At 53.0% G+C, this 23,726-nt stretch overlaps 3 protein-coding genes across 8 annotated transcripts; 1 reads left to right on the top strand and 2 right to left on the bottom strand.

The window, feature by feature from the left end:
* Window positions 1-53: 53 nt before the first annotated feature.
* On the top strand, window positions 54-5,506 carry LOC115250776 (uncharacterized). 3 transcript variants are annotated; one of them, XM_029840836.1, is made up of 6 exons: window positions 1,503-2,199; window positions 2,369-2,514; window positions 4,280-4,384; window positions 4,462-4,512; window positions 4,575-4,781; window positions 5,023-5,506. In XM_029840836.1, exons 3-6 carry the CDS (start codon window positions 4,321-4,323, stop codon window positions 5,220-5,222), a joined length of 522 nt encoding a protein of 173 aa, XP_029696696.1. In that variant the 5' UTR covers window positions 1,503-2,199; window positions 2,369-2,514; window positions 4,280-4,320; the 3' UTR covers window positions 5,223-5,506. The 3 variants fall into 3 exon arrangements, with proteins under 3 accessions (XP_029696694.1, XP_029696695.1, XP_029696696.1); XM_029840834.1 differs by lacking the exons at window positions 1,503-2,199; window positions 2,369-2,514; window positions 4,280-4,384; window positions 4,462-4,512 and adding exons at window positions 54-229; window positions 713-792; window positions 870-920; XM_029840835.1 differs by lacking the exons at window positions 2,369-2,514; window positions 4,280-4,384; window positions 4,462-4,512; window positions 4,575-4,781; window positions 5,023-5,506 and adding exons at window positions 54-229; window positions 713-792; window positions 870-920; window positions 976-1,182 and having other exon boundaries at window positions 1,314-1,645.
* Window positions 5,507-5,875: 369 nt separating this feature from the next.
* pcolceb (procollagen C-endopeptidase enhancer b) lies at window positions 5,876-10,494 on the bottom strand. Its single transcript, XM_003966930.3, has 9 exons — window positions 10,352-10,494; window positions 9,363-9,471; window positions 8,345-8,603; window positions 8,066-8,190; window positions 7,373-7,509; window positions 6,631-7,295; window positions 6,468-6,548; window positions 6,216-6,383; window positions 5,876-6,134 (listed from the first exon to the last, which is right to left on the bottom strand). The coding sequence occupies exons 1-9, from the start codon at window positions 10,435-10,437 to the stop codon at window positions 6,004-6,006; spliced, it is 1,761 nt and encodes a 586-aa protein (XP_003966979.2). The 5' UTR covers window positions 10,438-10,494; the 3' UTR covers window positions 5,876-6,003.
* A 1,641-nt stretch (window positions 10,495-12,135) lies between these two features.
* On the bottom strand, window positions 12,136-23,422 carry per1b (period circadian clock 1b). 4 transcript variants are annotated; one of them, XM_029840825.1, is made up of 20 exons: window positions 23,267-23,422; window positions 18,838-19,579; window positions 18,513-18,766; window positions 18,313-18,434; window positions 18,031-18,232; window positions 17,762-17,956; window positions 17,403-17,481; window positions 17,226-17,332; window positions 16,901-17,054; window positions 16,551-16,821; window positions 16,354-16,459; window positions 16,067-16,226; window positions 15,870-15,982; window positions 15,508-15,687; window positions 14,833-15,195; window positions 13,968-14,761; window positions 13,681-13,867; window positions 13,385-13,595; window positions 13,144-13,294; window positions 12,136-13,038 (listed from the first exon to the last, which is right to left on the bottom strand). In XM_029840825.1, the coding sequence occupies exons 2-20, from the start codon at window positions 19,221-19,223 to the stop codon at window positions 12,784-12,786; spliced, it is 4,290 nt and encodes a 1,429-aa protein (XP_029696685.1). In that variant the 5' UTR covers window positions 19,224-19,579; window positions 23,267-23,422; the 3' UTR covers window positions 12,136-12,783. The 4 variants fall into 4 exon arrangements, with proteins under 4 accessions (XP_029696685.1, XP_029696686.1, XP_011604999.2 ...); XM_029840826.1 differs by having other exon boundaries at window positions 15,547-15,687; XM_011606697.2 differs by having other exon boundaries at window positions 15,508-15,684; window positions 15,876-15,982.
* Window positions 23,423-23,726: the final 304 nt, after the last annotated feature.

Raw genomic sequence — 23,726 nt, 5'->3', positions numbered from 1 at the left:
ACTAGTCAAAAAGCTGTACAGACCCACACAACTGAACTATCCCAGGAGTGGGGCGATGGAAGGTATCCATGGAAACAAAAGGTCGTTTCCCGCCTCCAAAAAGTGGGTGGGGCCATATTGTTGAGTCAGTCAGGGCGGGCGGGGCTCACCGTGAGCCCCAAACTGGCTCCTGCAGCCGGGGCGACGCCTGGCAGCCCTCCACGGCCCCATCAGGCGGAACCGCACTCAGGTAGTCAAAACACGACTTTTCACTGACCGAACATCACCAGGGTGTGATTTTATTCTGTTGAAGTCATTTCATTGTTTATTAGGGGAACAAAAAACAACTTTTAACGCCGCCTGACTGGAAAAGCGAATTTTGAAGAGGTTTATTTGATGCGTCGCTTCCGATTAACGGTGAAACTGAAACTTAGAATTCACGACTAACTGTCAGCGTTTGGTGCAGGATTTTTAACTTCTGTTAGCATGCCACAGGTGTTGGCTGCGCGAATTATTCCTTGTCGTTTTTGTATCATCTACAGAAAGCGCACAAATATTATGATTACAATTTTTTTTTTTTTACGGAATATCGTGTTTAAATCACTTTGTGTTTCCCACAATGCAACGCTGGCAAAAATGTTGCCACCTTTTTTAAAGTTGTTTTTCACCTGTTTTTGACACATTTGGCTCCAGTGAACAAACAAACGTGTATTTGCTCTTGTGTACGCTCCAGGTCCTCTTCCTCCATCATGTTGAATATTCGGCTGCTTCAACACGTCAGGAACCCGCTTCGACCCCCTACCCGGATCCTAGGTCAGATCGGGTCACCGGATCTGTCCCCGGAGCGTCTGTGCTGCCAGACATTAACCTCTGCTCTTATTTCCCCTCAGTGTGTTCCAAGGTCGCCCTCTGCATCATGCCCGTCACTCAAATCGCCATTGGTGAGTAAATGAGTGTAAAGAAGTCTTTACTTTTTTATAACACTGTCTGTTAAAGGTGCGGTCCACCTGGACGACTGTCCCCGGGAACCCCAAATCCCCATCTATCTGATCGTGTCGGGGGTCTTCAGCCTGGCCCTGGCGCTGCTGTCCTGCCTGCCGTGCTCCCGTCAGGTCAACGACGAGCCCACCAACCCCCTCAGTCGGGTCTGCACCGCCTGGAACTCTCTGACCACCTTCTTCCTGTTCTGCTGGTTCGTAGTAGGTGAGTTCCTCTGCTGTCTGAATCCGGGGTCAACTGTGGCGCGCCGCAGTACCACAGGAACTACAACGTACCCGAAACAGAACTCTTTAAACCGAAAATCCATTAGAGTGAGTGAAACTGGGTTTCTCCAGGGTACGTGTGGATCTACTCCATTTACGAGCCCAACTACAACAAGACCGCGACCGCCGTGGATCCGTACTGCGACAGGACGCTGTACCTGTTTGCCCTCGGGACCACGGCCCTGGTCTTCATCCTGCTGGGTCTCGTCTGTGTTGTTGGCTGCTGTGTCCTGGTCTGTTTGTGGCTGCTGGTTTGAGCCGATCGCGACGACGTAAAGAGGCGATTTCACCCATCTCAGAACAAACAAACAGAGTTCTACACATCAAGTGTTGAGCTAATTATTCCTTTACATGCTAAGCTTGATGCACTTCACCAGACAATAAATCTCTGCATTTATCAGGAATTCTGCTGTTCAACCTCCTTTGACCACTATAATTTTTGTGTTAATAGCACATAACTGATTAATTACAAACACCTGAATATATAAACATGCTCATTAAGTTACTTCAGCATGTTTAAAACTAAAAATTTAATATATTCAGGTGTTAAATTAATTACATATGGGGGATCCTTAATGGATTGTTAGCCTGTTAGCATTATTCCTTTAAATGGGAAATAAAAATATCACACAAATGCTAATGGTGGCTAATGTCAGCCCGCATTAGCAACCTGCGTTAACGCAACGTCAATAATAATTCCAGATGCAGGATTATCGCACGTATCCATGGAAACCAGAAGCCTTTTCCCGCCTTGTCTCCCAGAAGTGGGCGGGGCCACCTCCAGAGGCGCACCTGATCCTTATCTGTTCCTCCAAACCTGCGCAGGTGATTCAGGAGTTCACCTTTTGGAATGAATCCCTTTGAAAATCCGGTTTGATGCGCCGAAACATGGTTAGATTAAGATTAACAAAGATTTAGGAGATGAGAGGCAACATTCCGAGAGTTTTAGAAATGTTCGGTGAGCTCCGTTTATCTTTGTTCCATCGTTACTTTCGCTTTAAGTTTACATTTGTTTTCCTTGACCATCTTTTCCTCTTTTTTCCGCTTGTTTCTTTAAGACGAGACCTTTTCCTTCATAGATCAACTACATAACTCCACACATTCGGTGTTTGTTGTATTTTATTTAGAACAGAACTCTGGTATTTGTGGATTCTTGTCTGAATCCGCAGCCGGAACGTGTCTGAGAATGGCTTGTGCGCATGCGCGCCGCTGAAGGGGATCAAGGTGCGGCTGTCAGCAGCTCCACGGTCCCAGCAGGCGAAGCAGCTCTCAGGTAAACACACGACTTTTCACTAACGGAATCACCCAACTGTGATTTTATGTGCGAATCTGTCGGCCAGAGTTAATAAAAACAGGTTCTTTTGATGTCGCCTGAGGGAGGGACAGCGAAATAAAAATAGCAGCGGGAGTTTAATCTGCTATCTGACCGCATTCGGTTAACGTGACTGAAGTCAAACTGAAACTTCTAACTCACAATATCAGCGTTTCGGATGGTTTTAAGCAGTTGGGAGAGTTGTTTCCAATCGCCGTACCTGTAATGTTGGTCCGACTGGACTTACTGGGAATGCTGTCAAACTTCTTTCCCTGTCGCTTTTTAAAAAAAACAAACTTCATCTGCATCGAGGAGTCAACGTGAAAACTCAACCAGTGTGAGATTTACACGGAACGGCGCGTTTTAAATCACGTTAATAAGCAGCTGCGTCCAAATTTACCACAATTTTCTTTCGTTTTGGTTTAAACGCAGAATTCGAAGCAGTGGCGGAAAACAGCGCCCCCGGCGCTCCCAGTGGCCACTCGCGGTAGTGCAGACACATCACATTCTACACAAGTATTTTTCCCCAAAGGTAGAAAGAGACCGACAGAAGCCCTAAAGGCTGAAGTCTGAGGGGGTGAAAGGTGAATGCGTGATCAAAGACCTGCAGGCTTCTGTCTCCAAACCTGTTCTACAAACCACCCCGTGTTCTTTTCCAAGCCTCAGAAGATGCTTTTAATTCCACGTGACGTCAGTGTTGCAGCGTATTAGCCATGGAGTGGTTGAACTGACGTCGTGTTATTACACTTCCATTACTAACACCCCCCTCCCTCCCCAGCAAAGAGCTTCTCAGAGCTAGTTCTGTTATTGATGATGGTAAAAAGAGGAATAAAGTGTATTTGTTTGGCACCTTTCAGCCCAGAAAGGCAGGCGGTGATTCACATCTAAACTGAAATGAACATTAAAACATTCAACAGGATTTCTGACCTTTTGGAAGTCATTTACGTTGCATTTGTTTCAACTTCCAGCTGTTCGCCTTGATTCAGATTAAAATTCAGTTTTATTGTCACAATATAAAACACAACTTGCAATTTAATAGTGACTGTAAAAGGGGAAAAATGGGTGAGGGCAAATTAAAACTGAGAGCAGCAAAAGATGTGAAAAATAGCAATGAAAAGAAAATCAGGTGATATTTAGCCTATACAGTAAATGCGATGTTGCCACTTCAGTGTTGCTCGTCACGGGACATTTAGCCGCAGATAGTGAAGCATCGTGTTATAACACAGGAAGTCATATGTGATTGTGGTGATTCACAAAAAGGAAGTGAGGAAATCAGCTGTCTTTTTCCTTCAACGTCTCAATATCCTGTAAATATAAACAATTTTGAGGGCTCGCACCATCTGACTCCTCAGAATCGCACCCAAATACATCACTGGTTGCTGTTAGCATGTGACTAATTGATTCCCGTGACGCTAATAACACGGGTTTTGTCCACGGACGTTTCTGATCGATCGTTCCCTCATGAACGTGCGTCTTTCGTTGTGTCTGGACGTCAAAGGGAAGAAAAACGTTATTCGGCGCTGAGGAAGCAACTTCCTTGAAGTGAATAGGCGGCCATCTTGGTATCATAGGGGTCTGATGTCCCCCCCCCCCATATCTGACCTTTGAGGCGTTTCCAGTTGCATCATGTGCAGCCAAAACAAGTTTTCACCGGCGTTATTGACACATTTGGCTCCTGCAAACACAAACGTGTATTTCAACCTGTTTGCTCTTGTTTTCGCTCCAGTTCGGTCGTCCTCCTCCTCCTGCGCCTCCTCCGCCATCATCATGTCCAATACTGCTCTGCTTCAACGCATCAGGGACCCGCCTCAACCCCCGACCCCGATCCTAGGTCAGATCGGGTCACCGGATCTGTCCCCGGAGCGTCTGTGCTGCCAGACATTAACCTCTGCTCTTATTTCCCCTCAGTGTGTTCCAAGGTCGCCCTCTGCATCATGCCCGTCGCTCAAATCGCCATTGGTGAGTAAATGAGTGTAAAGAAGTCTTTACTTGTTCCTTTTTTATAACACTGTCTCTTAAAGGTGCGGTCCACCTGAACAACTGTCCCCGGGAACCCCACATCCCCATCTATCTGATCGTGTCGGGGGTCTTCACCCTGGCCCTGGCGCTGCTGTCCTGCCTGCCGTGCTCCCGTCAGGCCAACGACGAGCCCACCAACCCCCTCAGTCGGGTCTGCACCGCCTGGAACTCTCTGACCACCTTGTTCCTGTTCTGCTGGTTCGTAGCAGGTGAGTTCCTCTGCTGTCGGAACCCGGGGTCAACTGTGGCGCGCTGCAGTACCACAGGAACGCCACTAGATGGCGACAAAGGCCCCAAGATTGCGCTCTTAAATTTAAAAATCGTCCGTGAGAGGCAGCAGGAAGTCCATTAAATTAAGTCAAATAACACAAGACTGAGGGTTGCGGGTTTCTCAGAGTTCCTGCCGCTCCGAAACAAAACAGATGAGTGAGTGAAACTGGGTTTCTCCAGGGAACGTGTGGATCTACTCCATTTACGAGCCCAACTACGACAAGACCGCCGCGGATCCGTACTGCAACAGGACGCTGTACCTGTTTGCGTTCTGGACCACCACCTTGGTCTACATCCTGCTGGGTCTCTTCTTTGTTGGTGGCTGCTGTGTCCTGGTCTGTTTCTGCCTGCTGGGTCGAGCCGATCCCGACGACGTGTAGAGTCGATTTCAGGATAAACAAACACTGATCTACTGAGCTAATCATCCTTCACATGCTAACCATGACGCACTTTACCAGACAATAAATCTCTGCATTTATCAGGAATTCTGCCGTTTAACATCATTTGACCATTGTAATTGTTATACGCTATTAATATCAATGAAATATATAAACATGTTCATTCATTTACTTTAGAATGTTTAAAGTCAAATATGTAATATATCCAAGTGTGTAATTAATCAGGTTTGGAGAGAAAAATAAAAATTAAACTGGCTTGTTTAGCAGGGCAGCGTTATTCTTTTGACCGTGAAAGTAAAATAAGACACTCATGCTAATGGTGGCTAATGTTAAAGCAAATAATACGTAACAAATATTGTGTGACCAATATGACTTCTAAATAATTTGACTAGGTGTCAATTCAAAAATGTATTGAACTACTTTTTTTTTTTTTTAAAGAAATTAGCTGCTAGTAAGTAAACATTTGATAGGATTGGTAAAATGTGATAGTTAATTTTAGTAATCTAAGGCAGATAATTTTAACGTGCCCTGACCTTTAATTTTAGTGTCTTGACATTAAATGTTCTTCAGCTCAGCTAAAGATGCTAATGCTTTGTTCTATATGGATAACATAAAACAAGACCTGACATTTTTTTGATAATAGAAATATAATTTACATACAAAATATAATACTTGTGTCAAATGCTAACTCTTAGCTGTGTTTTGCACTTGATGTAAATTACAAGTGGGAGAGTCGGAGACGTGCCGACCGATCCGGGTGGTGTCAGCAAGCTTTGCGGGAGAGGAGAGCTAGCGCTTTGGCGTGGATGGGTTTATAGTGGAGTGTGAAGCTGGACGGGCTGAGGACACCGTTGCCCCGGGCGTCCACGTTTCCCATCAACACGTAGTTCAGGCCTGGAGACAAACAGGAAGCGTCGGGACAGTGAAATATAACATCACATCGTCTGCGTACGAGGAGCGAGGGTGGTTCTGTACCTTTGGTGAGGCCAGGACATCTCTTGCAGGTGGAGGTCAGCGTGACGGACGCGGCCGGTCCTGACCTGGTGACGTTCAGGCGTCCTCCTTTATAAGCCTTGATTAACGACACCTCCACTTTGGCCGAACTCGGACCAGGAAGTAGAGCCGTGACCTTACCAGTAATGACTGGAGGACGGAGGGAAAAGGGAGATGACAAATATGAGAAGTTGTGTCGGAAGCGGGCGGAAGCCTGGCGTGGACGCGGCTCACCGAAGTCATGAGGGCAGAACGAGGACTGAAGAGTTCCTGTCCTCTTGCAGGGTTGTTTGCACAGTGGGTTCCCTGGTAAAGCTGTGGGGACACAAGCGTCAGGTGTGGATCAAGACTGCACCCGGCTGTCGGCAGACGGTGGCTTGTTCTTATCTCCACTCACGTTTCTTGCTCACGACCGGCTTCTTTGTCACGATCTTCTTTGTTCCGGGCTTGGGGGTCACTTTAGGCTTCAGCTTGGCTTTGACCGTTGGTTTGACTCCGCTCCTGGATGTCGGCTTTGCTGGTTTGGGCCGAGGTTTTGAAGTGGGTTTGGGCTTTGGTGCAGGTTTGCGTGTGGGTTTGGGCTTCATTCTCGGCCTGAGTGTGGGTTTAGCTACCTTTGGTTTGGGCGTGGGTTTAGCTACCTTTGGTTTGGGCGTGGGTTTAGCAACTGGTCTAACTCGAGGTTTAGGTGTTGGTTTGGTCGGTTTTTTCACAGGTGTCTTCCGTGTTGGCTTAGCCGGTTTTGGTTTAGCTGTGGGTTTAACTGCTGGTTTCTTGGTAGGTTTGCGTGGTGGAGGCTTCACAGGTGTCTTCACCTGTGGTTTTTTGGTTGGTTTCAGGGTAGATTTGGGCTTAGGCTTGGGTTTTGGAATCGGTTTGATGGGTTTGTTTGGTCTGCGTGGCATCGATGTGGTCTGCGGTCCATAAATGAAGTCACCTGTGCTAGTCGGTGCCCGGGCTCCACGGGGCACACTGGAATAGTGAGCCATGAATCCATCGGAAGTGATGCTGAGGTCGGAGACAAACTGGACGAGGAGCTGGTTCCCCTTTGTCACGATAACTCTGTGGAGGCGGCGAGATGTCAGAACGACGTTTGGGACAAGTTCTTTGAGAAGCAACACGGATGGTGGCGACCCTACCCTGGCGCCCTGTCGCCGCAGAACTTCCCAATCCGCCGGGAGTTATCGTTCTCCCCACCGTTAAACAGCGCCACGTAGTCGTACCGGCAGTACGTGTCGGGCTCCAGGTCCAGCTTCTCGAACTTCACCTCGATCACCTGGGCAACGACGAAAAACCACAACCGGAGATTCGATATTAGTGCTGAGACAAACATCGCCGGCTGGTTTCTCCCAGACTGCAGCGCGGACACAGAACTTAATACACAGAAGGTCATTTAGTCCCTCACTCGCTCTCACTTCCTCTTTCCATACCTACCATCTCCTGGAGCGTCTGGTCACGCCTCCAGGGGCTCAAAGAAGTCTTTCATTTGACCTTCAGACACACAAACACAGCTGCACCGTGGTCCTGGAGGGCCACAGTTCCTCCAGACCGGCACTTTCATACCGGCTTCTACAAAACTTCGAGAGCCGCAAATTACATCACCAGAATGAATTTGTGGAGTTCTAGAGGTCGTTTGGTGCAACCGCACCACCGACTGTCGTGGGACCGTTTTTCACACTTCGATAAGTCTCAGCTTGTTTAGCTCGCTGGCTAGCGTAGCTGGAGGTTAACGTGCGGCTCTCGGAAGTCGGTTTCAGGCTACCGAGACACCAGAACAAGTTGGTTGAAGGTTCAGGTACCAGTATGGAAACAGTTCAGCTTCAGTGGCTTACGTTGTTGGGTTCCACGGAGATGTGCCAGGAGCAGCTGATGCCTGCTGGGTAATTGGAGTTGGGCCAGTTTGGTGTCTTGACAGAACCTTGTGCTTTGGTCAGCCGTCCACCACAGAACTGGTCCTCTGTAGAAACAGGAAAATTGCTGCTGCGCTTCATTTTTACCTGTTCTCCCCCACAGGAACTTGATGAGGAACCATCAGAGGAGCTTTGAACTCCTCTGATGGCCTCTGGAACCTTTTAGTTCCAAACAAAACACCAAAGCAGAAGGCAAAGAACCTTCCATATGTGGCTTTCCAGCGCTGAAGTAGGCCAGAAATCCTCTTCCTCCGGTGGCTTCATCCGACACCATCTCCAGCATCATGGTGTTGGAGGTAGAGATTAGAGCCCCGGGCCGGAACGTCCCGCAGAACCGGCCCAGCTTCTGCACCAAGCGGGAGTGGCCGTTGTAGACGTCCAGGTAGTCGTAGCGGCAGGTGGGGTCGGCCTCCAGGTCGAAGAGGCGGAAGGATATCATGACCACGTGGCTTTCTGGGACCTGCATGAGGACAACAGGTCTTTGTTCAGAGCTGAGCCACATTTCTGAGCCATTTTGAGCAAAACCCACAAGTGAACGGTGTGAACGCGATGCTAAAGCTCCCGTCGAAAATAGGAGAGTTGGTGGTGCGACGCTGCTTTTGTTGCCCTGGTCAGTTTGGTCTGACCGATAAAATTACTCGCCAGACACCAGCTATGTGGCCCCTTTTCACCCTGGCCCCACAAAGAACCGCCCGCCACAAATTACCGCGGCAACGCCAGGGTTCTGATCCCACTCAGCTTTATTTATAATGCGTCTGTTCCGGTCAAAGTTGTCTCGAGGTGCCGAACAATAACCCAAAGCCTGACCATGACCAGGCTCATATTGGGGGGGGGGTGCCCTGGTGGGGGGGCTAAAGGGGGAGGGGAGAAGCTAGCATGCTTAATGAGCATCGCCTGGAGCCACAGGTGCTGGCTGCTGTTAGCATGCCACAGGTGCTGGCTGCTGTTAGCATGCCACAGGTGCTGGCTGCTGTTAGCATGCCACAGGTGCTGGCTGCTGTTAACATGCCACAGGTGCTGGCTGCTGTTAGCATGCCACAGGTGTTCAGCGTGTTGGCTAACGGAGGTCTCGTCGACAAAACTGTCCGAATCTTTGAAAGTGAAGTGATTTGCACAGTTCCGATGAAAGGTTCTGACCTAAAACAGCGTCAGAGTTTTACCCCCCCCCCCCCCCCCCCCCCAAGGGGGCGTGGCTTCCTTGCAGGCAGGTGATACTCACGGTGATGTACCAGGTGCATTTACTGTTGGGTTTGTAGGGAGTCGGGAAGCCTTCACTGGCCACGATGCCGGAGTCTGTGACCAGGTGGCCTCCGCATTCGAAGGTGGGCCTGAAACAAGAATCACACCAGCTTCAGCACCTCAAGGCGACGGGTCTGAAAACTCCAGCCCCCCCCGACACACACACACACACACACACACACACACACACACAGCTTCACAGAAAACCGCAGTGACACAGTCCGTCTCTGTTCTCCAGATCCTGGGGAGGTTCCTGCTGAAGGCTCCTTAAACTGGGTCCAGCCGGCCCAGCAGCCACCGTACAGTGCGTGCGCTGTTGCGGTTCCTCTGCACGCCGGCCGTGCTCGCCGCGACCCGTCTCACGCGTGGTGGCCTTGAGCGACACACACACACACACACACACACACACACACACACACACCCGCTCTTTCACAGGGAGATAAACACAGATCCGATCAGCCTCCCGGGCCCCAAACTCGTTAATTTTGACGTTGACTGAGTCAGATTCACTCTTTCGTTGAGCGTGGCGTAGCGCACATGCTCATTATCGTCTATTTTTGCACCGTTGCGACACAGGCCGCAATTGAATCCCAAAGTCAGCGGCGTCCCTTCGCCTGACCCGTCAGGGGCTCAGCGGTCCACAGGAGGCTGTTCTAAAGCCTCTGAGGGGGGCGGTTCCCCCCCAAAAAGAGAGAAAATAAACCTGCTTGAAGCTTTCAAAGGGTTGAAAGTCGATTAAATGCGAGGTGTTCAAAGAAACGCTGTGATTTTCGGTGTTTACGGAGCCACACCTCGATCAACCCTGCTACCAGGGGCGGGGCCCTGCACACATAGTCGTTAATGTGGACAGATGTGGGTGTTAATGGGCCGCGCCACATGTGCACATGCAGGGAGCAGAAAACAGACGTACGAGAGGAATGTCGACGGCGCCAAAGTTCCGCTTTCCCGCCTCGAAAAATCCAAACTTACCTGCTGTAGTTGGTCTGAGCCTGAGCCGCGGTCCATCTCAGCCGGAGCGCCGCCAGAACGCACAAGATCCACACCCTGACCTCCATCCCGCCGGTCTCCGAGGTCGGGAAAGACGTGGAGGAGAAGAGGAGCCTGGAGCAAGGAGGGAGAAATGGAGGGCTCGGAGCGGCGTCGGGCTGGGAGGAAAAGGGGGAGGGCAGAGAGGAGGGAAGCGGTAGGGTGAGACGTCTGATAGGTGAAGAGGGTAAACGGTACTAAGCTGACCTCCAGCCAAAATAAACGCGTGCACCGCTCCCGGGACAGGGCCCTTATGTCCCGGCTCCGTGTCGTTCAGGGAGTTGCGCAACGTCTGGGGAACGTGTTGCTGCAGGTGTGCTAACCAACAGAGCGCTATTTTTTTTTTAAAAAAGATCCTTTTTCTTTCATTTTAAAATCCTGACATTAGCATCAAGGCACCGGGTTTTGGCCACGCCCCCAAATATTTAACCACAGCTAGCTTCACTTGGCCATTCACACCAAGAGTGCTTCTTATTAGCTGCGCTAGCCCCACTTTAGTTTTAGCATCTTTTCCCGCTGTTTAGCTAGCTGCTGTTGGGACACGACTCTCGGGGTCCCCAGAGGGATCCATCATAAGCTAGCATTGACATTTCTGCCCCCCTGAGGATGAATGTCGGAGGGAGCAGAGTGACGCCAGCTGTTCTTTGTTTAGACTCGTCACCGAGTCTTTGGCCTCTCCGTTCTGACCTCGAGCGCCTCTGAAAGTTGACTTTTCGCCCGTCGCTCTTCAAAAAAAAAAACCCCCAAAACAAAATCTGTCTTGGTTGTTTGGGGTTCTGGTTTCTTTCTCCAACTTCCTCCGACAAACTCTGGCAAAGGTTGCGCACATAAATCTCTGAATCCGAAAATCCAAGGACACGATTAGGAAACGCAGCTGGAGGCTTGGGAGAAAACACGCATAAATGCTAACATGTATAAAACTGTAAATCAAAACGTGGTTACAGCTAAAGTTATTAGGCGGGATAACGCGATGACATCGCTCATGACTTTATAAAATACAGCGCCTGACGTCTTGATTGATGCTATTGTGTTAGCTCGGGTCAGCGACGCTAACCTTTCTACACAACAATTTCAAATAGAGCAGTTAATACATGTCTGGTTTAGATTTTCTCTGTTGATATTCATGTAAAACGAACCGGCCAACACCGGCATGTTGATATTATTAGCGCGCTATCGTTAGCATTTGAATGCTAGGGGACATGGCGCAGTGTGTCGGCATCTCTGTGTCCTTTAAACCAACCAAAACAGTCGTCATGGAAGCAGAATTAGTCATTTGCTGAGGTCTGGTGGCTATAAAATCATTATAAAGTTCGTGCTCTATTGTGAGCGCTCAGTTTATCGCTAGCATTTTTGTGGATTGGCCCTAAAATACCCTGAATGCGTACACATGGTTAGCAGTAATATGCTAAACCGCTGGTTATACTGCTGGTTAATGCTGGAATTAAGGCCAATTGTGCCCTTCCAGGCACTGAGATTTAGCTTTCAGGCTAGTTTGTTAGCATCAGCTCTTTCAAACAAGCCCAAGCCGACCTTCAGACCAGGACTATTGTGCAACGGCGTTTGGTTTGCCTAACGAGGGCATTCCTTTTGTCTTTTTTAGGCTGTGGTGGCCACTCTGGGTGGAAACCACGCCTGAGTATTTAGGGACTGCGGTTCTGAAGAAGGAACCCTGGTCCGCTCTGGTTCTGGACTTTTCCCAGGGATCCCAGCAAAAACTGTCAAAGTCAAGACGTTTCAAACTGTTTTATTCCATTTTGTACAAAGAATTTCACCCAAAAATATGTAGAACCCGACGCAGACACCAAGCGGGAGGGAACCACACGACCGGAACGGTGAGGAAGTTGGAGGGAAAACGACATTAAACGCTCTCCGAGCCTCCACTTCCAGCGGTTCTCCTGCAGGTGGTCGGGATAAACCCATCGGGGACGGCTCTTAGAGCCCGTGGCGCCGCCCCGCCCCCAACTGTGCGTTTGCGTTACATCATTGTGGGAACTCGTCTCTGCAATCGTGCACCGAAAATACAAAAATATACACAAAGTTTACAAAATAAAACCGCTTCTCACTGTACATCTCAACTGCGCGTTGAAGTCGACTTTTCCGAAAATCCTCAGAAACATTCGGGTTTTTTTTCTCTCTCGTCCCGTCGCGGCGGCGAACATCCGCCCGTCTCGTTAGCTTTTTTTTCTGTCGCACATTCACGTCTCTGAATATCTTACAAGTCGAATAAATAAGCCAACGCGTCCGAGGGCCGCGGCGCGGCGGCGTTTCCAAGGCGACGGTGCCGTGCCCGAACGAGGCCGAGCGCCGTCGCCGACGTGCTTGTGCAAATCCCGGGGGGGGGGAGGTGCGCGTGCTGCGTGGCGTGGGCGAGGGTTTCACTGGTTGATGTCCAGCTTCTCCGCCTCCTCCGCCGGCATCTCCTGGCTGTCGTCCTGCGTTTTGGCCGTTTTCTCCTCCTCCTCCTCCTCCTCCGGATGCGCGTCCTCCATGAGGACCTCGGAGAGGTTTTTCCTCCCTTTGCCGCCGTCCTCCGGCGCGTTCAGCACGCCGCACTGCTCCATCTCGTGGATCTCCACGTCGAAGGGGTCGGCGGGGGGCGCGACCGAGGGGGACGTGCAGCCTTTGCAGCCCTGTAAAACCAGACCGGGTGTTTATTTCTGAGGCGACGGGTGTTAGCGACGGGTGTTAGCGACGGGTGATAGCGACGGACAGCGCCGCGCTAGCTCCGCGTTTACCGAGATGTTGATGGCGCGGGGGAGGCGTCCGGTGCGGACCCAGGGGTGCATCTGGCTCAGCTCCCTCTTCTGCTCCTCCGTGAACCGGGGTTGGTGCTTCTGCATGCTCCTCAGGGCCTCGCGGTCCTCACGCAGGACTGTCTCCATGTCCCTGTGGCAGAAACGCCCCCCCCCCTGCGTTAATAACCCCACACTCTCACCACCATCATCATCTGCAGGTCCACTCTGAGCTGCGTCCCACCTGACAGGAAGTTGGTAGGTCATCATGACCTTGTCGTCGGTGTTGGCCATCAGCAGCCAGATGGGGTCCTGCAGGACACACTTGATGAACTGCTCCTCGCCTTCCCCGCCAGCGCTGCTGCTGCCCCCTGCTGGCTGCTTGCGGGAATGGTCGTTCTCCGAGGAGTCGATGCTCCCGAAGTACTTGCTGGTGTGGCTCCCCTGGCTGCTGCCTGGGTGGGGGAAGAACCGGGAAAGGTGTCGTTTAGTCGTCAGTGGGGCCTAAAACGCTCCGCTACTCGGTTAAACTCCACTAACTGGTGCCGCTGGTCCCAGAGGAGCTGCAGCCGTTGGAGCCGGAGCCGGAGCCGGAGGACCTGGTGCCTGAGGACCCGGAGCCGGAGGCGGCTGAGCCGGTGCCAGAGCGGGAGTCTTCCTGCAGCAGCAGGTCCAGCAGGTCGCTGGAGGTGGACATGGCGTCCTGGTTGGACTCGTTAGTTTCACCCTGAAATATATAAAAAAAAAAAATGCATTCAACTTATTGGAGGCTCCAGTTTGGGGATCAAAATCATTTTAGGCCTGAGCTAAATGGTCGTAAAACTCACGTTTTCATTCTCCTTGGAGGTGTCATCTGAGCTCCCCTGGTTGGCCGGGCTCTGCCCCCCGGCGGCGGCGCCCTGCGCAGAAGGCGTGGCTTGCTGGGGGGCCGCCAGAGCCGTGGCGGCCTCCAGACGGTTGCTGGGCGATTCCTCCAGCTGCAGCAGGTTGAGAGGGGAGGAGCAGCGGGACTGGAAGAGTGGGGACTCGGCGCCTTCGCGTTCGGCCGGGTTCTGGCTGTAGGACTGGGGGGTGCTGCTGCGAGAAGGGTCGATGGTGGTCGGCATGGTTACGGGGTTGGGGACGGTGGCGGGGGCGCCGGGCGCGGCGGCGGTGACGGGCTGTGGCATGTTGGGATTGTAGAACTGTCCGGGGTTGGCGCCCTGCTGGGGGATGGGCGCTCCCATCTGGGGGAACATGTAGTTGGGCAGAACAAAGGCCATCATGGGGGGCAACATCTGGGCAGGAGGGAAGCGTGATGGATCCGGGACCGGCTGAGGGAAGGGCTGCGTGATCGGTGGGTAAACTGGGTATATTGGGAGCATCCCGGGAGGGAAGGGGGCAGCAGGCATGCTGGCCTGGGATCCAACAGATGCCCAGGAGGAGGAGTTTGTCAGGGGCCCCAGAGGCAAGCTGAGGGGGATGGGAGCCGTGCTGGTTCTGGGGTCCACGTGGCTCCTGCTCGGGCCCAGAGAGCTGTGCTGGTCGGACGGCTCCTGGTGCCTCAGTCGTTTGCCGCCGCGGCCGCGCCTGTGTCCCGTGCTGCTTCCCACTGCTGGGTAATCCCGAGAGCAGCGGACGCCTGCGGGACACCCGTCAGTCACTTAACGCTCAGTCTCGTGCTTTCAGGGTTCGGCCGTGACGAACACTCACCTCGCGACAGAGGGTTGGCGGCGGGGGGCTGCAGCCTCAGAGCCGAAGATGCCGTCTGGTCGAACACCCGCAGCTTGCTGAGGTCCTTGAAGCGGTCGAGGAAGGCCTGCTCCTCCTGCTGCGTGTGGGCGGACAGCACCTCCTTCGTCAGACCCATCCGGCCCCCAGCGCCGCCGCTCCTCCGGCCGTCTCGCTCCGTCTGAGCCGAGGCCGGAGCAGCGGGAAGGGGGGAAGGAGGAGGCGGCAGCGGCGGCGCGATGGCGGCGGAGTTACAGGGAGGTGTCGGGCTGCCGGCGGGACGGGTTAGGGCGGTAGCGGGCGTGGCGAGCGTGGGGGTTGTGGGCGCATCCTCCATAACAATGTCTGGAACAGAAGGAAGAGGGAAGCGTGTTAAAGGGCGGAGAAGACCATCCTTTGGATTTGTTGCTAAATTTTAGCATTAGCGCACGGTCACTAATGTTAGTCTGTAGTATAAAAAGACAAATTCAACCTTAAGGAGAGAGAACAAAGGAACATTAGCAACAACGGGGAGGAAACGGGCGGATGCCGGTTTCATGGAGAACTTTTCCCAGGAAAAAAGATTATCTGCAAAGACTCATTTCAGGATGTTAAGCATAAAACATCATCTTACTCAACGCAAAACCAAGAAACTGGGCAAATTAAAGACGCACAGACCTTCAGGGTTCTGAGTCTGAGCGTTCTGCCCTTTCCCACCTGACTCAGGAGGCTTCTTGTCTCCCACGTGCACGATGGTGCTGCTGAAGCTGCACTGCGAGGTGATGGAAGCCACGCTCTCCGCCTTGGTGGCCATGGTCAGCGGAGGCAGGGACGGCGGTTCGCCCACGAGATCCACTGCGGAGGTGAGAGCAGAAAGTCAGGAACCAAAACAGCCACGGGCGACGCGGAAAGCGGTTATTTTATCGTCCACTTGGTGGCGCCATTACTACAGCGAGGTCGGCGACGCAAACGTAGACAAAAAGAAGACATTTGCGGATGTCATTAAGGGACTCGAGGTTCTAGTTTCCCATCGCGTGTGAACGCACCCTTGTTGCCGTTGGCCTCCTGTCTGTCTTCATCGGAGGTGGAGGTGCAGGAGGAGGAGCCACACTTGCGTTTGACCGTGTTGGGAATGTTGCAGCTGTCCAAGTACCTGCGGGGAGGACGGAGGGGACAGTGGGTCAGGGTGTCGGAGCGGGCGAGATAATCGCAGAGGAGCGGGATCAGGGACGCTCACCTGATGATGCTGTCCAGGCAGTTGATCTGCTGGTAGGAGTAGCCCGTGTGCGCCTCCTTCTGCACCAGCGGCGCGGGGGCCAAAGCGCGGGGCGGTTTCATCGCGTCCGCTATCAGTCTTCTGATCGGGTCGCTGTGAACCGCTGTGACGTTTGTTGGACCTGAGCAGAAAGAGCAGAAACGTCAAGTCTCTGGACGTTTTGCTGGGGACGCGTTGTCCCGGCGTTTGCTGGGGACGCGTCGTCCCGGCGTTTGCTGGGGACGCGTCGTCCCGGTCCCTCCGTCTACCTGCGCTGTTCTTTCTGGGCGGCGGCCGGTTACGGGACTCGATAAACATCTGCTGTCCGTTCGTCTTCACCATGTGGACGTCTTTGCAGATTTGCTGGAACGTCATCTGAGAGAACAAAAGTTGCACGTGACCCTCGAGGGAGCGCGGCCTAACGTTTGGGGGGGGGTTCCACCTCCTTCGCCTCTGCCGGACTCACCGGTTTGTGCAGAGCCACCACGGCGGCGGCCTCGTCCATGGCCGGGCCGTTGCTGTCGCTGGACGAGGCGGCGCTGAGGTGCTGCTGGTGCGACCGGCGAGAGTCTCTGGAGCCGCTGGAGCCCAGCGAGCTGTAACCCTGGGAGCCGCCGTTGTGCACAGGCTGAGCCAGGATCCGGTGGATCTGCTCGCTCAGCTGGATGACGTCCGGCGTCGTGACCCGGCTCTCGTATCCCGGCGGCGCCGCAAACACGTCTTCATTCAGAGGACTCCTAAAGACGGGAACGTCGGGACAATCAGCACAAGCGAGCGGGCGGGAGAGGTCTTTCAGAAGGCGGAGCGGCGACTTACGTTCGGACTTTGTGGCGGCCCACGATGAACGCGACCTTGCGGCTCCAGGGGTTGACAAAGGAAGACCAGCTGGTGTCGATGGTCAGATATTCCCCGTTGCGGGCGCACATCCTCAACGGTGCGTATTCAAACGGCTGCCCGGCGAACTGAAAGACTGAGACAAGTCGTGACGGACTTTAATATTCATGGGAAAAAACAAGCGGAGGCATAATAGACCGACGGGAAGGTGGCGGGATTAATCAAGCGCGGAACGGCCACGATGTTTGTCAGTGTTGGTGACGGATGTGTGAGGAGAGAGGAGGGCGAAGCCACGAAATAGACTCACTCTTCTCGTGTATCGCCACCATCATGGGCCTGTCGTCGGGGTGGATGTGGAGCAGCGTCGGCGTCCCCACCAGGTCCTGAGGCAGGTAGCCCAGCAGCGGCACCGCCCTGCCGACACCATCAATTACATTAGAACGTGCTTGGCTTTGGGCGGCGGGATGGGGAGGAGCTCACTGACCTTTCGTCAACTTCCTGGAAGAGGCAGCTGGGAGTGTGGCTGGTGGTGAAGATTCTCTTGTCAGGAGGGATACGAGGAGCTGAGGGGACACAGATGGAAAATAAGTCTGGAGGACAAGCTGATAAGTCCAAACAGAGTTGTGATAAAGCAGCGTGGGCAGTTTACATTCCCCGTCCTGCCGCGGTTGAGCTATTTTTGATTCTGAAGTGGAAATATGATTATTGGTTTTGACGAGCTGAGGCGAACAAACGTCGACCCTCTTTAGGTAGGAGCCAAAATGGCTGTGAGGCGGGCCTGGGTTATCCCGACCCGCTTCTGTTAATCTCCACTGCACAAAAGAGGCATCAAAAGAGGCGAACCTTCGTATCCGGAGTGGACCCGTTCAGCGATGAGCAGGCAGCACGGCTGCGGCTCGGCGGCGTCCGAGTCTTTGATGGTCAGCTGGTACGGCGTGAGGCGATAGGGGCAGTAGCGCATCTCGCCGCCCTGCGTCCGGTCGGCGCTGATCCGGCAGAACATGGACTTCTCCTGAGTGTAGTCGACAGAAGTGGACACTGCGGGGACAGGGAAGCGTAAATGGCGGAGACAGGCTTTCGGATCCGGACGCAAGAGCCGGGTTTCAGCTCACCGGAGCCGATGCAGGAAGCCCAGGGCGGCAGGCGGCAGGGCGCCGTGCCGCTGTAGAAGGTGCTGACGTCCTGCGGCGCCAGGAGCTCCGAAAACACAGTTCCCTGGAGATACTCGGGCTTGCAGCGCAGGAGGGACGACCCCTGGGGCGACACGTACACGACCTTCCCGGACAGGAACGACACGGCTATGGAGAAGGTGTCCTGGAAGAACAAACGGAGACAGGTGAGTGAAGCCGCCTCCCGCTGCTCTGGGGCGCTGAGCAGAAACTCTCTGGACGTACGGTGTTTTTCAGGGTGTACTCCGAGGTGATGTTGTCCAGCTCCTCGATTGTGAACGCCGACAGGTCCAGGCTGCAGCCGTGGCACTCCTCCACGCTCCACTGGTGGTAGTACTCCTTGTTGGCTGGACGGACAAACAGGTTTCAGCTAAAGACAACACGGCTAAAGGAGCAGGCGGACTGCGAGGAAACGAGCGCCTCACCTCGGACTTGTTTGACACACTGGAGGGCGTATTTGAGTGCGTTGAGGGTGCTGGAGTGGCCCTTTGCCTTGCGCTCGGAGGGGAGACGCAGCTTCAGCTCTTTGATGGCCTTCATCAGCTCCTTCTGGGTCTGGACCCTGGCTGACTGGTTGCTGCTGCAGCCGGAGGTGGAGGGCAGGTCCTGCTCCGTGCTGTTGGACAGCAGGCTGTACGCCAGGGAGCCGCTAGGGGGCGACAGGCTTTGGGAGTTGGAGCTGGGGAGGGAAATAACGGTCAAACCGGAGCACGCCGAGCGGCAAAAGGTGTTTACAATCTCCCTCCTGACCTTTTGTTGCTCTCTGTGGTTTCCAGCATCAGACCGGAGTCCTTGCCGCTGCGGGAGCTGCGAGTGGATTCGCGTCCGTGGGTCTCCCTCTCCATCCCGCCTTCGCTTTCCCTCTCACCCGAGTCGTTCCCGCTGGAGACTCCGTCCATGTCGTCCAGGTTGGACCCCCTCTGGTGCCCGGACGAACCTCCGGACCCTCCGCTGGGAGACGAGACCCCCCCGGACCCTCCCCCGTGTTCCTCATGGGCAGCAGTGGCCTGGGCCTGACCACTGCTGGGCTTGGGCGAGCTTAAGGAAGCCTCCTCGCCTTTGTCTTTCTCATCAGCTGTTGCCACTCGCCCCCGAGCGCTGGTGCTGGACGTTGGGTTGGGGTTGGCATAACTCATACTAGAGTAGGATGAGGCTGGTGCAGCTTTATCGCGGTGTCGTCGCAGCTTCGGATTAGGTGGGGCTGCTATTTAAACACAAGTGGATCATTGTGACTGGTTTTGTTGAAATAACTAAGGAGAGAATCTCATCTTTCGGAACCAGCGATCTGAGCGGCTTGGGCCTCGGGGCCCCTCTCGAGCTGCCGGAGCGCTCAGCGAAATGACAAGTGTCGCTCGACGTGGAGCGGGCGGGAGGTGATTTTCTGCTTTGGCGCGAGTGTTCCAACAGATGGGGCGAACGCCTGTGTGGGACGGTGAGAAGACAGCTCCTCTTCGCGCCTCAGAGATGCGCTGCTGTGGGTGCTGAAGGCCACCTGAGATGACAGAAAGGGAGAGGAGGGAATAATATCAGCAACAGATTTAGTGAAAGCCTTGTCACGGGTCTGCAGGCATCTCCCAAGGTCAAAAACAGGCCCTTTATCAGCTCGACCTTTGGTGGAGATTCAAATATGGCCGTGAGATGTTTTCAGCGCCTCGCGTTTGCCAGCTGTTCGCTCTTCACCCAGATTTAGAGACGATCACCTGAGTGCAGATGGACAATAATCCACAAGTGCGTGTTCGCAGGTCCGAATATAGTCCAGGTGGACGCGGGCTCATTACTGGGAACATTGTTGTTCGTCAGAGATAAGTCTTGTTCTATCCCAAAAGGAACAGAACAGCGCCGCAGGGCACCGATCCCCACCAGAGCGTCCCTATAAACTGAGGATTGTATGGGAACAGCGCCTACAAGTGTATATATGGCCACCACCTACGCAAGTCAGAGTCTGTTGCTATTTATTCCCCAAACAACAGCGACACGGCATAATCCCTTAAGCCCTGCAGATGCGACCAGAAGGACCGAGGAGTCCAGCCTTGGTCATCAGTGCTTCCAATTTGATGCCCCATAAACCTCTTTGCACAGAGAGACGGCTCGGCTCCTGGTCCGGTATCGGCCATGCGGGCGATGCGCGCGACCAGACGAGTGCCCGTGCGGGCGCCTGGGGGGGGGGGGCAGCGAATATAAGATGTAAATATGCAAGCAGAGTGCGAGTGGGCGTTCGGCAGGCTGCCAGCGATGCATGCTTCCATGCGCGGTGACATAAACAGACGCCACGAGGTGAGGATGGCAGCCTTCCTGCTCCACCCACCCGCTCCACGGTGGGGGGCCATTTGATAAGACGGCGCCAGGTGGCGAGCTACACGAGGGTTTCTGCCGGCACTCATGGCGGACTAAATAGTTCCTGTGCTCCTGTTCCAGGAGTTTTGGGCGGGAGGGACGGAGCGTGTTTGTGACAGGAGAGTCTGATTAAGCAGAGAAACATTGTGAATAATCCACGTGAGTGACAGTTAAACATCAGTGCTGCCAGTGCAGTCATCAACACTACAACACATGGGCACGACGGCACACACACACACACACACACAGAACTACACACCAGTGTGCGTTCCTGGTCAGTACAGTAGCACATTTGCAATGTGACGCTACAAAACTCTACAGTTTAACGCACAATCCACGTCAAATAAGATGTGTCGGTACCAAAACACCTCCCTGCTCTCTTGTGCACTTGGAGGCTGCAGGAAGGTGTGGCTCCGCTGCCGCTGCGTGCGCGCGAACATGCGTGTTCCGCCTGCCCTGTCACATCACCGCATGCGGGCTCAGATCACTTTATGGCTTAATTATAAACAAGAATAAAAAACAAAAACGCAGCCGCGTCGGATGGTCCGCGTTTTGTTTTATTCCCGCGCGCGTGCGGCGCGCCTCGCTCCCACTGTGCGTTCAGCACGTGTACGCAGCGGTATTTTCCGCAAGCGTCGCCGCATGCCGATTGGCCGCCTTACCGGACCAATGAGAGGGCGCGTCACGCATCCAGTGGCGTGTGTTTGCGCGCGCGCGCGCGCGCGCGGCGAACGTTTGGGCGTCCGCGCGCCGTTTGTGAGACAAAGACACGCGCGCCTCGCATGGGTCTGGAGGGGGGCGCGGACCTTTCACAGCCACATGATTCACGGTAGTACGAATTACATAACAGCGTTTTAAGGTGGTCCGACAAGATCATCATGGGCGAATCACCTGTGTCCTACACTTCCGGGACAGAGGAGACGTGTGATCACGCCCGGTGGGAAAAGATGCGTGATGCAACTGCGTGAAACTGTGACCAGATAATAAAATAATTAAGAGTTTCACTAATTGAAGGATGCGGATAGATTCGTTCGCGACCTTAAATATTAAGGTGGATTTGGTTTGATGCTCCGGTCATTTTTTATTTTTTTCTCAAATTCTAAAGTGAAAGAATTAAAACATGCACATGTTGTGTAGTGGTTAATCTCTTTTATCTGCTTTTTTTGGACAGTAGAAATTCTGTTTCAGATTTTAGGATGTATAAACGAAATAATTCTAATTAATTTCTGCCAAATTATAAATGTCTTTCACAAGTTCTGGGTTAAATTTGTGGTTTTAGAAGCACCTCGTTTGTTCCCAGAAGTCACAACAGGTCCCACTTTAGGACAGGCGGCTGAGACGAACGTTCAGAACCGGCAGTCTGTGTTTCCACCAGCAGGTGGCGCTAAATCAAACGGCCTTTCCTCAGGAATCTGTGTCATGTCAGAACCAAGCCAGTCAAAACGCTGCTGCGTTGCTAAAACTAAAAGTCAGCTCAGACGGTTCCCCCCCACCTGCTCCTAAAACAGGTGGTTCTGAATTAGCGTGACATGTCCTAAAGTTTGCTCTGCCCCCGTCCAGGAGAGGCGGCTACTCCCTTAAAACCAACACCCACGCAAACATTTTCTCTCCTGATCGCACCTGCAGACGCGCGATGCAGCAAATGTTCAGGCCCGTCCGTGTCGGGCCGAGGGGCGCCGAAACGGGCCGCCACCCTGGCCTCCAAGTCAAGGTTTTATGTGCTGCAATCAAACAAGTGCAAATGGTTTGTTGTGGCGCTCCGCTTTTGCCTTCTCGTCCAGAAATCCCACCCTCGCCGCTTCCTTCCTGCTTCATATCTCGACATTTTAGAGAAATGTGGCTACTCTGGAGTCAAGTGTTGCGTTTGCCCCCAGATTTACAACCAGGCCCTGGAACAGTGCCCTGTAAACAAGTGGCGTGCGCAGATTTAGAGGGCCAGAAATGCAAAATGGGAGAGAAGCAGCGTGCCAGAGCGCTGGAAGTGGCCTCCGTGGATGCTGTGGGAGGCAGATTCGTGGCAGCCTGTCGCTCCACATGCTTGCCACTTTTCCCTTTAATGCATTCACCGAGAACGCACTAGAAAAAGGCGCACATGGACACGGCTCATGCACGGAATAAACAGGGTGGCTGCAGCATGGGGGGGGGGGTATTAATGGTGGTGCACAGAGCATCACATGTTCCACAGGTTACAAGAGTAGATCAAACTGCTGATGTTCCCAAAAATGACCAGTTCAAATGCGTGGAACATAAACAAGATTGGCAATATTAGTTTGTTATTGCAAAGCATGGCGGTTGCGTTATAGATAGGTTGTTAACAATGTAATAGGTGGCTAATAAGAGTTTTTTTTTATTTTATTTTTTTTTAAAATCACGTTTCAGAAGAACACGTAGTGGGGCCAGAACGTAAATAGTGTACAGTAGGAACCTATCACGGAAGCCCTGGCGCTATTGTGCAACGTTCACATGCATGTCCACTCCACAGAAACCCCCTTTACCGAGTTCAGAGGACAAAAACACACCGAGTCCTCGACGAATATTGGCCGCGTACAGTCTGGTTTTACAGCCCGGGCCACTTTTAGAACATTTCCTTTCGATTTAATTTGGGCATCTGCCAGATTTGGTGCCAAACGCCCATAAAAAATATATAAATAAATAATAATAAAAAAAAAAAAAAGAGCCCAAATTCCCCACCATCCACAGCTGTAATGAACTATTATGATCGTGGGCTGCTGCTTCTAAATCACAGGCGTCTGTTTATAAGCAGCTCTTTTGACAGCTACCGTTAGCATGCTAGCTAACAAAGCGCAGCCAAACAGAAAAGGCATCAGCCAAAGCACCATCTCACCTGAAAGACGTCCCCAGACTATAAGGGTGTTATTCCATCAAAGTTTTCCACCAAACTACGGGAAATAAACAGCGTAAAAGCAGCTCGACTTGTCTCTGCTGTATGGTCCGTTTCGCCTTCTCAGGGCATGTTTCTGTCCCGACCAATTGGAGCTTACACGCAGGGGTACACGTGCCGGTACACCGTCTGGGGCGTGACGTCGAGTCCAAGCACGGCGATTGGACAGCGGCGGCTCATTTCCCCGCCTATAAACGCCCCGCTGTGATTTCATTGGCTAGTCGGGGCGCTGGTCGCTGCACGAGGCTCGTTGATCACGTTGCAGCAGGAGTTCGAGTCAAAACACAGAGGAGCGGAACAGAGCACGATGTTCCCGACGTGCGGCGGCCGTAATCCGACGAATAAGGTCGCAACTACATCTGCTGGCGCGTTGCGGGAGCGTCGGGCGTCAATGCGCTTTTCA

The sequence above is a fragment of the Takifugu rubripes genome, chromosome 8 (assembly GCF_901000725.2).
Source record: "Takifugu rubripes chromosome 8, fTakRub1.2, whole genome shotgun sequence".
In the NCBI taxonomy this organism is placed as follows: domain Eukaryota; kingdom Metazoa; phylum Chordata; class Actinopteri; order Tetraodontiformes; family Tetraodontidae; genus Takifugu; species Takifugu rubripes.
The sequence above is the reverse complement of the archived record's forward strand: the minus strand, read 5'-3'. Positions and strand labels throughout refer to the sequence as shown.